Here is a 15,520-nt window from a genome sequence, read left to right on the forward strand (position 1 = left end):
TCTCTCCCTAACGAGCGTTAAGAGCAACGAATTTACGAGAATACGGGAACACGAGAGTTCAGCTCACTAAAATATGTCTCGGTGGTTCTATCCGTCGATTCGTGAACGTGAACGCGAGTTTCTTTGCCACTTCAATCCTTTCGTCGCGAAAATTCATTTTTAATAAAGAAATAAAATGGAGCACAGCTACGGGAACATAAACATCGGAACTAAAAACAGTATACCACGGCGCATCGCGTTCGATCAATCTTCCAACGATCGTCAGTCGATTATATTAACCGTTCATACAGTTAATTGACTGGGCAATAATTAATCATCCCGCGATACCATCAACCCCGCCCCCGGTCACTCGAATCGTTCCATTTCATTTAACCGACACCCTCCGCCGAAGAATCGTCCATCATCCTTCCCTCTCTCCACAGATAATTCAAATAATAATTTCAACGCAGAAGAACTTGAACGCATAAAAGGTACCTTCGCGAAGTCGCGACGAAAGGATTGAATGAGAAGAAACCCACCCCTCGACGAACTAAAAATCACTTTACCCGATTCCTACCTAATGACCTTGATGAGTTCTCGACGAAAAGCAGGAGTCTCCCCGCCAAAATTCACCTCCCCTTGTATTCTCTCGCTCGTTCATTCTCCCTTTCTCGCCACCACACCCCCTTGTCCGTCTCTATTGCTGTCGTTGGCTCACGAGATCAGTGCAGGAAGAAAAAAAGGCAATATCGTTTAGACTTTGAACCTTTAATACCTATCGAAATATAGTGCTCGAAGCGAATGTAAAATGTACGCTGGTTAAAACGCCGGCTATATTTATATATTTATATATATATAGAGTCTCTCCCTATAATTTTTCCCGCGTAAGTTTCGTGGTGTTTCGCGGCGAAAGCTTGACAGGAGCATTGGAACGATGTCGGGATTTTATTATCGAGTGTCCCTCGGCAATATAGTAAAACCTTACTTGCTAAGGAAATCTCGCCTATTATTATGTCGTGGTATCGTCCAAAAGTGTTCTCTTTTTATTCACGCGTAAGTCCTGTTGGGACGTCGGTATTCGCTTTCAATGATCCTCTGATTCTCCTCGTTTCTTCTTTTTCGCTTGTGGTGTATAGTTTCGACGCGGGACGAGTCGAGGTAGAATTGCGCCAAAGTTCCATCCATGCTCGTAGATCCTTACCGCGTGGGCGTTCTTTTGATTCGTGACAGGAATAGAGGATTGAAATGATCGATCTTGGGAATGGAGATAACTCGAGCCGCGGTTATCGAAGATCGTGGCGCGAGTGGAATCGGCGCGGCCTTGGTTGTCGCTTTGCGTTATAAAAATACATGGATAAAGTGGTAGCGAAGCTTGACGAGTCGATCTGCGATGATCGTGACTCGAGTCTTATCGCATCGAACGGGAGTGCGATTAGAAGAGATGATTCGTGGGGAGTTTCACTTTTTGGATGGGCCCCGTTTAACGCGGCTGGCTAAGCGTGGAATTTCTACCGCAGAGGCCACCATGTGATGGAATTTTTGCCGTGGATACCTTTATACGAGGAGACTTTCATTGGTGGTACCACTGTCTGACCGAATTTCGACTCTAACCACTGTCAAAGTTGAAATTCTTCGTATATGTATTACCACGCGATAAAATCTCCGCCGTAGGTACTATCACGCGACGAATCGTCCCCCAATTCCTTTATCCCAGACGCATTTAGTCTCCCCGACGATTAATCATCCGTCGGTGACGTCCCATTCATCTCGAATGAATCGTATTTTCGATTGTACTTCTGCTCAGCCAGCCACGTCACGGCAAAGGCCAGGGCGAGAATGGATTATTCGTTTGGTACTTTGGAAAATCAGGGCAACCCGGGTAACCGTCTACCTCGAAACGTCTCCCAACAATAACAACGACGTTAATCAGTTGACGTCCAGAGACGGGAAATAGATATTAATTATAAGTGTGTTACGGTATTACTCGAGCTAACTTCAGATAAATCATCTTCGCCTAATCTCAAGAACAGGTAATAATCGCTAGAGTTCTGTCGCTACCTTCATTTCTTTTTCTGTGATTAGGTAGTGTATCCTACTCGTGATCGCTCGGCTTATCGGCTAGGATGAATCGTTTTCTCGCTACTGTTTAGGAATATCGCGCCCGATCGATCGGATGATGGTTAGCCTGAGAAGAGAACGGCGCGCGCGTTTCGCTCGAAGATCAATCGTATCGCCTAAATTCCGACGATGGCAGTCTACCAAACTTTACTTCACAGATAATACTTGAACGATCCCATTCGTCTACAAAAACAGAACAAAACCACACACCATTCCGCCGATTAGAAAGAAAGAAGAAAACGAATCGCAACGAACGGAATCCGTTCCTGCAACCGAGCAAACAGACGCGTACAAAGAGTTTCTTACAATTAACAGGACACATACGAACCTCTACTCACGATAATTGACACACGCAAATTACCAGTCGCTGTAATTGACTCTTACAAGCCGTCCTCTACACCGAAATGGAAAGCATGCAAGCGGCAAAGTTTCGAAACAAACAACGCCAATCGATAGTGTCCGACAAGCTCGTATCGCGCCGCCGGGAATATCGGGATCGGTACGCTCGATGAAAGGAAAGTTCGATTGCACCGGGGACAATTGAATCGAATTAGGATTTCGATAATTGAAGGAAATTCGTGGAAACGGGGCAGTGCGCAGTCCCCTCACGCCAACCAATAGACGCCCAATCTCTCCTCTTTTATACGCGGTTTATGAATGTGCTCCTGTGTCCGCGCTGTCTCCGTGTGACCTGTGTGTCTGTGTGTGTGTCTCTCATCCAATTACAAGTATGTATAAGGCTACTTCAAAGCGGTTACAATAATGTAATAATCGACAAACTCTCCCCGCCACGATTGCCGCCTATCGTCGTTTTACACGCTACTGTAATGTAATGTAGTGTGTGATGCTTCCGGTAGTTCATAATAGTAATGGTAAGTAGTAATGGTAATAGTAGTAATAGTAGCAATATAGTAATAATAATAATAATAACGATATCATTATTATTATCCTCACTGTTCCTCTTTTAAACTGTTATCTGTATGTAGGTTACATATCCACACGGTTCCTTTGTTCTCTTCTCGTTTATTCCCCACCCTCCCCCACCTCCTCACCTTGTATCCCTCTCATCCCTCCTCGCCGCTAACCCCCTCCACCCTTGCCCTCTCCTTACTCTATCCCCCATTCCTCCTTCCCTCTCGTCCGTGAGCGAATCACTTACGATCTAAAAAAAAGTGACGTCGATGCACGACCACGAACGACCGAGGAGGCATCGGGAACCCCGTTCCCGCCTGTTATCGCGGTTCGTTGATAACGATTGTGGTCCGATTGTTTCCACGTCGGGCGTTCTTGCTCCCGGGACCATTCTGGGTCGACAGGTTGTCGCGATCCCCCTTTCGGGTCCTTTTTTCCTTGGCTATTATCCTCCGACTTCCGACTCCGATGAACGATAAATAGCTTTTCTCCTCGGCTCTGAAACGCGATGGTAGCCGAGCACGGTCGGCTCGGGGATGAGCGAGCTCGGGAATGAAAGAATGGAACTGGGCGATGAGCAAACTGAATTGGGGGTTCTGCGTGAAACTACAGAGGGAAACATTGGTCTTTTAAACGGAGAGAAACAAAGATTTATCTGGGGGATGGGAGGATTCACGTGGCAGTGAGGAAATCAATGTCCGTTTAAGGAGAACAGATAGTCGATGGGGTGGGACTGAAATTCTATCGAGAAAGAAGGGGGAGATGGAGGAAGTAAGTGGAACAGAAGCTTCCGTTGAAGGAGGAGGAGCAGAAGGTATATCGAGGAACAAAAGCCGGGATGAAATAAGAATCCTCGTTGAGGAGCAAATAAAAAAGGAGACAAACACTCGTCCTTATGAAGAGCTTGTAACTCGCAAGTGAAAAGAAACGCAATAAACAGTGACATATCTAGACGAGCGAAAAGATTCACAGGGGAGGAACTAATATCCATAGAAAGCTGGGGGCGCGAGCGCGGAAAGAAACTTGTAAAGATCAGTGGGAATCGTATAAACACCCCGCAACTCATAAACGTCAAGGAATTTTATTCGACTGCGTTTGGCACGCGACACGAGAATGTGTCTTTTGTATCTTCCCATCGTGATTGCGTTTTTTTTTTAATATTGGAATTTCGCGAGCGATGTTGACGGGAAACGATACAAGAAAGGGCGAAATCGACAAATAAGGGAGCGTGGCGAAAGCTCCCCAGGACAAATTGAATTCGAGGAGGGGCGAGTGTGATCGCGGGACAGAGAGCTGACCAGCAGAAATTCAATGATAAAAGGGCTCGATCTGATATGAGCGCAGGGATAGAAAGGGCCCCATGAAAAATTATCCCCTCGATAAACGGCGTGGATATTAAAAACCGTAACGATGGGAAGAAGCGTCTTCAAAGAAAGGAAGAAACCGATCGTGAGAATCAATGAAAAAAACAACAGAATACAGGAAAGAAATCGATGGAACGAAAGTGGAGTAAACAGAATACCGTAAACCTCCCTGTTCATCTTCGTGATGGACTTTGATAAAGAAGAAAAGTTGGTGGCTAACGAGTATCCGCAAAGTCCATCAGGAATTCTCAGCGAGATGGGCGAGGATATCGACCGGATTACGGGATACGTGCGATGAAAGGTGATGACGAGCGAACTCCATGGATTCTCTACGATCCATCAGCGACAACTATCGACTCGTCAGCGTCCAGTTAGCAAGGGAGCCGTGTCGAACAGGCGCGAACGTCGTTATTCTATGGTGCAACGTTCCCCGACCTTGTTCAAGCGTCAGGTGGATCCCGGTGCTCCCGTTCGCGGGTTCTTCGTCGCCTCTAGCGACGTATTAGCCACGAAGGCTCCGTCCGACGATGAGAACCGCCATCGAGACAGCGAGGATGACGAGGGTACTGCTGGACGTCAACGAAGGCCCAGCATTGCAGCCGTCCTGCTGGCAGCAGTACGTCCTCGTGCTCCAGGCCTCTGAAACAGCCGCCGATCATCAGTTCAGGATGGTGGGTACCATGGTCAAAGACCTTCCGTGCAAGGGAGTGCGTGATCTTGATGGAGGAGGCGTGCAGGCGAATTTCAACGACTTCTGGATGGCCCATGCTTCGTGCAATTATGGCTTTCTCTAAGGAGAAAGTGGAAGACTAATGGCTTGGGAGTTTGTTCAGGTTAAGCTTTGTTGAATGAATGGAGTCCAGGATTGTGATAGAGTTAGCGCTAGGTTTCTCTGAATGGTGTTTGAAGCGAGAGGACGGGCGCGGCTGACTATATCCTGGGTTGCACTACTGAACATCTTGAAGGTTTCATTCGATATTTTTGTAGCTTCGGTTGCTTCAGGATTTTGGGGGATTCTGAATGGGTGGCTTGTGGAGATTGAGCCGTTTCCTTCGCAAGAGTCGTAGCCTTGAAACTACTAGACTTTCGAAGAGAAACTTCCACTCCGCCGGTCCTCGAACCTTCCCCCACTTATGGACTGAAATATTCCAGAAGATTCCAGGCAACTTTCAAAGGACCACGTCATTAAAGAAGTTAATTTACGTGGCAAACCCATTAGCCCGTATGCAAACACTGAGAAGCGAACCAAAATCAGGGAGAGAGAGATTTTCTTCTTTGAAAACCACTACAGCATATCTCTGAGTATTCTCCAATTCACCCTGTCTTCTTAATTCATCCCACTTGATGGGACGTATGACAGTTAAATGAAACTCGCTCGAAACGCGCAGCTGTGCGAAAATAAGCGAACAAGAGGATCGAAGATTACGAAGTGGCGTAAACAGGAGAACCCACGGAAGCGGGATTCGAAGAGAAATTTAACGCGCTGAATTGCAACGTGCACAGTCCATTATGCGTCGAGGGGATTACAAAAGTTTCGCCGGATTGCCAGTTCGAAAGGGAGGCGACGGGATTCCCCCACCTTAATCGCATTACGCACGTCTGGCGTCGTGACGCCCAGCTCCTCGTCAGTTTTTCCACGACATTTTCCGCGAATCTCTCCCTGGAGAGGAATTCCGAGAGGAACTTCTTTCTCACTTCTTTCTCCCTCGATTACCGTCGGTCAGCCGAGCGGGCGGGACAGCTTTAACGACACTCGATTTTAATGGGGGGAATTTCAGGGCTCTAATGAATTTTCTAGCTATTCGATGCCCCTGGGTTGGAACATCTTTTTAATTGCTATTGTTCTTGGAGGCTCCGACAGGACTCCAAGTAACCAGAAAGCAGGCCAAGAAAATTGGAGGCAAAATCGAATCCAAAAATCGCCAAAGGAAAGACGAAGAGGTCCACCAAATTGTCCACCAAAACAGAATCTTTCGATCACTGAAGGACGAGCGTACGAGAGTCGGTGGAAGAAGGCTGATCGAGAGGATAGAACGACACGTAAGCCAGGTGAAAGATCCGTGGGCGAAGAATCGCGTGTCGTTTCGAGCCGAGGGTGGAGCGACTGCTCCAATTTATACGGGATGCAGATAGTTCGTGGAGGAATTCCAGCGCGGTAAACCGCGCGTTCGCGATTCGACGTACTCGCGCGTGCAACGCGGATTTCAAAGCGTTGCACGCGAACGAATCGATGTCTTTGAAGCTGGATCCTCGATTCCAGAGGGAAGCCGCCGCGCCGAACTTGCCATTCTCAAAAGAAACTCGACGAGAATTCGATTCTCCTTCCTCCACTTTTTCCGCGGCGTCGATACGCGGATACTCGGGACAATCGTCGGCAGTGCTTTCAAGAGGAGATCCGCGAGCAACCGAAGCAGAGATTTCGATAGATTTCTTGCAGGGAATCCTTGAGGGTTTAAGTTGCTCTTACAGTTTCAGGTCTCTATTCTATGTTCTAGCTAATGCGTGCGGATGGATTAGTAAGGTGGGTGTTGTTTCGATGCTCGATCTGGGAGAGGAATTGCATTGCGTCGTCGGGCGCGCGGAATAATAACGCAGAAGGGAATTACGGCGTTTTTCGGTGGCTCGCCAGCCGAGGTGAGTTATCTCCCCTCGCGAGGATACGTTTCGAAAGAGCAAGTTTTAACGAGAGATTAATTGCTTTAGAGAAGAGCGCTCCGCGTCGAGAATTTGTTTGTTCGGTCATATTAACGAGCATTTCCATATCTGCTCGTATACGCCTCTGTGCGGAGCCACTTCCATTCATTAACCCGACGCGAAATAAATTATCTCGGTAGGGGCAGACGTTCCGACAAAGGGACCGAGCTTCGAATTTCTTTCCGCTCGACGATGCAGCTCTGCGGTTGAAAACAAAGTCGAAGCATTCACTCACCCTTCTCCACGCAGTTGGGCACGCAATCCCGCACTGTCGATCCCTCGCTCACGTATTTCTGAAACAAACAGAGAGCTCGCGTTAGTCCTCACGAGAGACATTCCATGGTCATTTCGAGTCTCATTCGCACTTCCTTCATTCAAGATAATATCGCAGGCTGTTATCCTACCATCGACTCGTTACCTATTGCATGGAAGTCGCTAAAAGCCACCTAATAAGAGATCCTTGTCGCGCGAAAGGGGCAAGACGAGAAGGGAAGGGAAAAAGGGACGCGAAGAGACTGTTATTAAATCGATCGTCGTCACTTGGATATGCGGAATAGGAACAGTGTATCGCGTTAAAAATCTACCGAACGGACACGCTTGCAAGTGACAGGGGTGCGCGCACATTCCCGCAACGTTTCGATAAATCGCCTCGGGGGCACGTTATTTAAACCAGCATCGAACAATTAACCCGCATTCCCAGTCGGCGTTAAACTCGCGAGTTTTCGCGACCGCGATTAACTGCCGGGGGCCGTTTTATTTATAGCGCCGGTAGTCGATAGTTAATGCTTTTCAGCCGGCAAGCAGGCTAAGCACGCGTGCAGAATGTCGCGTTAAATCTGTCAACGAAGAATTCGGCGCCGACAGGCTCACGCCGCCTGTGTAATCTTTCATTTCATTCGAAAGCAACAAACCGAGTTCTGTAGTTTTGCAAACGTATCAGTCGTGATGACTAACCGTTTGCGTACTTGTTATTCATTATTTAGAGGGAGCATAGATAGCTAGTTTACCTATGTATTCAGCGCGATAACGCGAGTTTGTCGTGACGATCGACAGATATTTAAAACTGCATTCCGAGAAACCGTCTCGTTTTGCGAGGGAATATTACCATTCATGTTTAACCTGCCGGCGCGTGCAGCGATTAAAATGTGTAGAAAGTTGGAAAAACAGATCGCAGGAATTGCGAGTGTGTTTCCACTGGGGAAGGTTTTAGGGAAACATCGGCGACCACCGGCACACGCGAATCAAGCAGCTGACGACGTATTTGTTTTGCATTATTACGCTCCGTGGTACCGTCGCGAATCATACGGACACGTGTTTGCGCAACACTCGATTAATTTCCCTCGCTCGAGCCGCCGCGATTAAACAATATTCAAAGGCAAACACTGTTTTTCGATGGGATTCGAGGGATGGTAGAGAACAAACGATCGGTTCATCCAACCACTCCCACTTATTATAAAACACTCTCAAACTCCGCAGAAACTCCACGAGATTTCCTAAAGCATCCCCAAGGAACGCCCAATCGAAAGCAGTGCCCATAAAGCAAGCATCCAGCTCTAGGTTCGTCAAACCCAGGGCGAGTCCTGCAAAAATTCGAGCGATTCGGGGCAAGTCGATCGGGAACCGATCAAACCGTCCTCCCACATCAAACAGTCCTCCCTCCAGGAGTGGCGATCCTGACTGCTGCTCGATTAAAAGAGCTCGGCCCAATTTTTTCCACACTTTTTCGCCAAGTTCGACGTTTCTGCCGATAATCGCGGATCGATCCCACCGGTCGGAACATTAGAAACCGGCCCACCCCCGGCCCTGTCTGGTGTTCCAAGTCGAACGGTGATTAGGAAGGACGAGGTCATCACTCGGTAGTCCTGCAGCCTCTCTGATTGGACGAATTCGAAGTCCCTCGAAGCAGACTGCGTCATAGGCGGCCGGTGATCGATACCCGACGATTATAACGCCCCGAGGACGTCGTACATATTAAACCCTCCGACTCTCCTTCGCTCCTCCCGGACATATTAAACTCTTCCTGTGTCTGCTGCAGGCCTCTTCTAACCCGGACTCGTCTCATCCGCGGATTCAAGGATCCCCCAGCCGTCGGTTTCCTCTGGATCCGTAGATCGATCAAGGTACTTGCAAAGTTTAGGATTTTGTATCGTTGGAAGATGACGGTTGCTTGGAAGACATAGACACATCCTTCGAGGAACTCGGCTGATAAGGTAATTCGAGGAATAGGAGTATTACTCAACAGCAGAGGAGTAGCGCACTGTGTTGACAGCATCCAGGACCACCGAATGCCACAGTCGATCGTAGACAGGGGAAGCTCGCGGTACGCGTGAAAAGTAGTCGGGACCGAGGTTGCCATAATGCGCGAGTAACGAAGACAAATGAACGCTGGGGAATGGAGGTTCGAAAGACTTCGGCGTGGAATTAAGCGGCCTCGAGGAGTCGATTTCGATGTAAATTCGGGCAGCGCCGCTCCATTGTTTCCCCCGTTGGAAATTCAGCTGGTGGCGGACTACGATTAAGGAATTCATCGTCCCGATCGACAATCGCCGCGGCCCGATACCGGAGCGACGCTTCGATCGGAAGCAAAGGATGAGGCGAGCCCATCGCCGCCAAAGTGCGCATCGCGGAAACGGGGAACCTCAATATTTCCTCTGGGAACAGGGAAATTGATATTGCTCGTGTTTGTCGAGCCCCGAGCATGTAACTTTGGGGCCACGGGCTATCGCGACGGTCCGAATAAATCCGGATCCCCCTTTCCAGCCGATCTTATTGGAATCCCTTTGCTCTTGCCAGCGAGATTTCGGGCGAGCTTCGGCGAGACGCCACCCCCCCGCGCGGGTAATTCTATTCAATTTAACCGGGATCTTATTTCCCTCCGACTATTTTCACGAGTTTCCTAACGGGCGCTGCGAAACTCTGATCTCAGTACTAAATGCGATTGTTTTCGTTTATCCCGAATGAGAAGGCGTTCTTTTCTCTCGGTCGGTGGAAATTCGGTTTTTCTGGTAACAGATGTTAAAACGAACGAGAGTTATCGTTCGGTGAAGTACGGGGGAAATTCGAGGAATAATTCGGGATGCGAATTCCAAACATTTTTCATTCCGCGCTGCAAATATTTGTTGCAATTAATCGTTGTATTGTTGGAAATGTAGAGTGTTATGAAACATGCAGAGAGTTGGGACTTTTTGAAGATCCATTGGGAGTCGATGCATCCAAAGCCCCTCAGATTTATTGGCGAGCGTGCTAAGCACTTTGGTAAAGCGACCTCATTCTGTCACTCATGAGTGATGTATTCCTCGCAGGTGGATTTATGTTATACAAATGACACTCTCAATATATAATCACTGTACAGTATTAGTACAATAAAAAACCGTCTTTATTAATCATTCCTGAAACCATCGAGGAAGCTTCTATTTCGTTGATTAAAAGATAAAAAATTTCACTAAAACCCCCCTCGATGCCAGCCCGCACCGTATTCGTTATAATCGCGAGCCTCCAGTTTCGTTTCGCCTTCCAGCCATCATATTTTTTCGACAAATGTTGCCTGCATGAATATGCATTTAATGTATACGTAAACGCCGGGCGAGAATATCGCGGAATTAAGTAGCGCGAGGCGAGAATCACCAACCGTCGTGGGTCCAATATAAATTCAAATTTCACCCGCCTCCATTGTTCTCCTTTTCGCTGAGGCGAGCGACTACGTCCTACGCCGCGCGGATTTTCCACGTGCGCCGTTTCAATTCGACGCTCGCGCTCGAAACTTGATTTTTCAACCCTTTGTTTCGCCCTTCTTCCCTCTATTTGTTATTTATCGCAGTTCTATTTTGTAAACTACCTTCGCTACCTTGTCTCAACTCCGGCATCGCACAGGTCCTTCCCTCTTGTCCTCGTTTCCTCCCCCTTCGCTCTCCCTTTCTTTCATCCCTCAATCACAGTCCCCTCGTTTCGTTATCTCGCTTTCGTCCCCCGGGTTCCTCCTCAAACAGCCCTGTTCGACGTAGGACCCATCGTTTGCACTCCCGTGTACATTCCCCTCTTTGATACTGCGCCGTCTGCTCGATACATCGCTCGGAAGGGCGCTCAGCGGGCAAATATTATTCTAAATACACAGAGCGCCGGCAAGAGGGTGAAGTGTCCTCGAAAGATGAATCACGCATCGCTGGGGATGATAAGGTTGCGGGTCCAGAGTAGGATCCTTCCAGTTTCGTGACCCAATTACCCTCATAGCCCATTTCGCGCGCAGCATTGTTGCTTCTATCAGCCAGACGCGCGAGTAATTTAATCAACCAGCCCCGCGATTCTACGCGACCACCCTCAACGACGCAGGGAGACGAATGCGAAACGCTCAACGCCAGCAGATGAAAGAAAATAACGACATCGGGTGGAACAGCCTGAAGGTATCGTTCACAATCGAGCAATTTCTAACTTTCCATGGAAGCGCGGATTGAAATACTTCGTTGCTAAACTAGACTGAGCAGAAAAATGCGGGGGAACTAGAAGCCGCGACAATGCGCTCGTTAGGTCCTCTGCAGATCTGAATCAGTGAATAACTGGACGTCCGCGAGGCCAGAATTTCACCAATTTCCCGTCGGAGGGCTGCCTGATAACTTCTTCGCCACTTGCAGAGGAGCGAAATCTTCCACTCTGCCGCGGGTCCGTCGCGAGAATCGGAATATTCAATCTCGTCGAATACGCAAATAGTAATCCAATTTCTCCATCGGGCCGGTGGAGAGAGGGACCAGGGCGGGCGATCAATTTGCATCGATTTTTAAAGGCGTCGGGTGGAGCTCGCGAGTCAAGGATCCCGTGGAAGTTAGCGAGGATCGAGTTAATCGAAAGTTACGCGGGAGGGGTATCAAGCCCCTTTGAAAGGCAACCCTTTCTCGGGGGAGCAGGGTGGATTCTCTCGACTCGGACGAAGCTCGCGATTATATTTCTCGGCGACAAACAGAGTCGCCGTAGTTGCCCGGCGAGATCTGTCCTATCCTCTTCATCGGGGCTTAATCTGCTTAACGCTCAGCTTTGGTCGAAGCGAAGCGGAGGCAACAGTGAGATCGCAAGAAAATTTCGATCAATGGAGTTACAACAGCTTCTAGTACCAAGGAAATCAATCCGATTTCTTACGGTGAATCGTAAAAAAGGCGAAGGAGGGTGGAAGAACGGAGGCTCCCGACTCTGGGCGTAGTTGGAGGCCCGAGCAGAATTCGAGATGCGAGTATCGATGCCGGAGAGGGAAGCTGGCACCTATCGAGGCCCCTTATCGTCGCCGTTGGCGTTATTCGCAGTGTCTTAAGTGCTTTTCAGACGCTCGAAAGGCGAGCCACCCGCTCGGAGCCGGAAATTGGGGGCTGCCTATCACGGGGGGCGTCTTTAAAGGGCGAGCCTTCAGAGACAACTGGGTTGAAACATCGTGAATCGCTGGCAGGAGTTTCTGCTGGCAACAACAGCGAAGTTCACGTATCATTGATCGCTGGGAAGACGGTCTAAGCATCGGCAGACACGAAACAATCATTTCCGCAACACTATCTTCGCGGTTCGAGGTAAACAATGCCGCCTATTTTCATTACGAGACACTCGCACCTGAGAGCCTCGATTATTTTTAAGAGCCGCGGCTTTTCTATCACCCACGACCTCCATCGATGTAGGCACGAACGAAAGCAGTTCACCACCGTCGTTACCGCCATTATCGTCGTGATTACGACCCCCATAACCCCGGCCGGTTGATCGTGTAATGGCGGACCGGAGGGTGAGGCCCAATTTCGGCTGCCCGCCCGTGGCGAAAGAACGGAAGGGGTGGATTTTTATCTCCGCTAACGAAGGCATTAAGGGTCGTGCTGGCGAAGGGGTTTATCGACTGCGTTATCGCGACGGTCGTAACCTTCGGGAGATCCCTGAAAGGCGCACCTAATGGAAATTCTGTGTTCAGCGGGCGTGCCAAGTGATCGGGGCCTCTTTAACGCGAGCATTTTCGTGGAAATATGATCGCCGCGTGGGTGACATTAACGTCGGTGTTTGATTCGATAACGCGTTCGCGGAGCTTGATGCTTTCGGGAGGGCCGGCATATGGTTCGCTCGGAAATTTTCAGCGTGGCCGATAGCTTCCAGTTTCCACGGGTTATATATTATATTGCAGAAGAATTTCTATTTAGATATCAAATTTTTAGATGTCCAATTAATAAGTTTTTTAATATCCGCGGATGAATTTCAACTAGAAGTTGGTCCGCTAGAATTGGTAGCGCGCAATCACAGTATAAGTGAACTGAAATCGCAACTGGGGCGCACTGTACGGGGACATTGATAGTAAACCGCTGGTACTTCGCTGTCTGGGACGGTTTAATCCTCGATATCTTTCCGGTCCGTGTCTCTGGTCCACGTTTAAATATGTGACGAGAGGAGGAAAGGAGGGAAACGCCAGCCAGGCCTCGCGACCGAACAATTAGCGGAATGGCAACACCTGCTGAGAAATTTATTTTCGCGAGGGTAATTGCGCAGTGCTTGGGCTGTTCCACGGTGAATTGCGAGCGGATAAATTCTAGAGGAGGATCGGTTGGTCGTGTAGCCATGGATATGTCGAGGGACTCTTGTAATTCGACTGCAGCGAATATTTGCTTCCTTTTCTTCTGAGCAGCACGATGAGCATGTGACGAAGGGAAGAGGTTCGAATTTTGTTAATTGTGACCAACAGAGCAGAAGTCTTCTAATGTAGAGCCCTTGGCTATTCTACGTGGGATGAAAGAATCTTTTGAAGAAATACGAACTGAGCTTCTTCTTTCCTTTCTATTTTTGCATTCGTGCCTTCGTTATTTTAATTCAACTCATTGCACAACGAAAGTACAACCATTCTTCGTTTCAGGACCATCAATCAGACCCTCGAGATGCAGATGATCCAGATACAATTGTGGATCCATCGCGCTGTACCAGTCCGTCACTCACTGGCAGTAGTAAGGCGCCTCAATAGTCAGGCAGCCGCGCAGTGGTTAATGATTGACAGTGTCAGGCAGCAGTAACAGCCTGTCGATAGTTGTAACACCGATGTATCGATTGGACATCGCTCAGTGGCTACTCTGTGTCCGATTGGCCCACGGAGATGGACAAATTTCACCCGAAATGGGACCATAGACAACACCAATGAACCATTAATAATTCAAAGCCCCTGATGGGCGTGAATACTGCGACAATTACTCGACGAACTCCCAAGATTCGCAATATAAATCCAGCTCGGTACCTCATACTTCAAACACACATATAATGTGTGCCAAAATGTTATCTTCGGAATACAATAAACTAGAGCTGCGTTCCAAACCAGAATCAAAGTTTCGAAATACTTTCCTCCACGGCGCTTCCTCTCCCGGTGAATTTCCATTTCCAATGGCAGTGAAAATGATTGCCGACGAATTTCGCGCGAGTTGTTCGAGCAATCAAAATTTTCCAACTGCGGAGCGTCCTCTGCGAGCAGGGGGCGCGCCACCCTTCACCCCCACTCGCCCCGTCGAGTGCCGTTCAAACGGCGAATGCATCGACGTGCAAGTGGCTGGCATTGTGGAACGGCGAGGATTCCCATTCGCTAGCTAAACCGCGTGCTTCCTCGAGAGGAAATCCTCGGTACGCCGCGACACGCAGCCGAACAACCCTCTTGTCGCGGGGAAAAGCGAAGGGATTCGGCACGATAATAAGCATCGAGGATCCGTTGGCTAAGCGAACCGTGAATGATTGGGCCTCCATATTGGCAAAGATTCCTTGCGAAAGAAGTATCTCTGGAAGCTTAAAGGGTGGTAGTTGATATTGGAAACGCGGAGGGTTGTACAGTTTTAATTCTTGAATTTAAGAATTTTTCTATTCGTCGAAAAATTCGATGTTTCCTGAGCGAAGAGCTTTCGTCGCGGTTTAAACGTGTTGAAAGAATGTGACGGCGAGACACGTTCCACGAGGTTAAAGCTAGCGGTGTTATCGATCAACGATGGCCTCTCGAACGCTGACCATCGCGATCTCGTTAGGAGGTTTCGTAAAAACCACTTTTATGACACTTCTGTCCGAGGCAATAATGTTTTTCTCCTCCCCGCCGGTCCGCGTCCAAGCTGGGATCAAACTCGGGACGACGACGGCATTTCCCAGTCGATTTCCTCGGGGAGTTTTTCGCTTTGCGCCCCGAAACTGTCCCCGCGACGGGAAATTTCAATTTTTCAGCAATTCCCCGCGCCACGCGCCCGCTGCGCCGTGCAAGAATGCTATTTAACTTGGGTAAACTATGCGGGGACGGTGTTTCGGTTTATTCCACACCTTTCCAAACTTTCCTCCCAGCTGGGGAACAAGACTGCTCGGAAAACAGATTGCCCCGGAAACGGCACGCGGAAGAAACCTATGCGCCAGCATTCCTCTGGTTCAACGAATTTCCCTATAAAAAGTAAAAAAAAAACATTTCTCCCAGCCCCTGGATGTTTCCCCGCCTCTTCGCT

At 48.8% G+C, this 15,520-nt stretch overlaps 1 protein-coding gene across 1 annotated transcript in view; it reads right to left on the reverse strand.

The window, feature by feature from the left end:
* Positions 1–728: 728 nt before the first annotated feature.
* The window catches only part of LOC143373675 (uncharacterized), a 65,281-nt gene continuing 50,489 nt past the window's right edge, over positions 729–15,520 (reverse strand). The window contains exons 3-4 of the mRNA XM_076821134.1: positions 7,303–7,360; positions 729–5,012 (exon numbers count right to left, since the gene is read on the reverse strand). Of these exons, the coding sequence (XP_076677249.1) occupies positions 4,876–5,012; positions 7,303–7,360 (195 nt within the window). The 3' untranslated portion in view covers positions 729–4,875. The remainder of the gene's footprint in view (positions 5,013–7,302; positions 7,361–15,520) is intronic.

The sequence above is a fragment of the Andrena cerasifolii genome, chromosome 10 (assembly GCF_050908995.1).
Source record: "Andrena cerasifolii isolate SP2316 chromosome 10, iyAndCera1_principal, whole genome shotgun sequence".
NCBI classification, from domain to species: domain Eukaryota; kingdom Metazoa; phylum Arthropoda; class Insecta; order Hymenoptera; family Andrenidae; genus Andrena; species Andrena cerasifolii.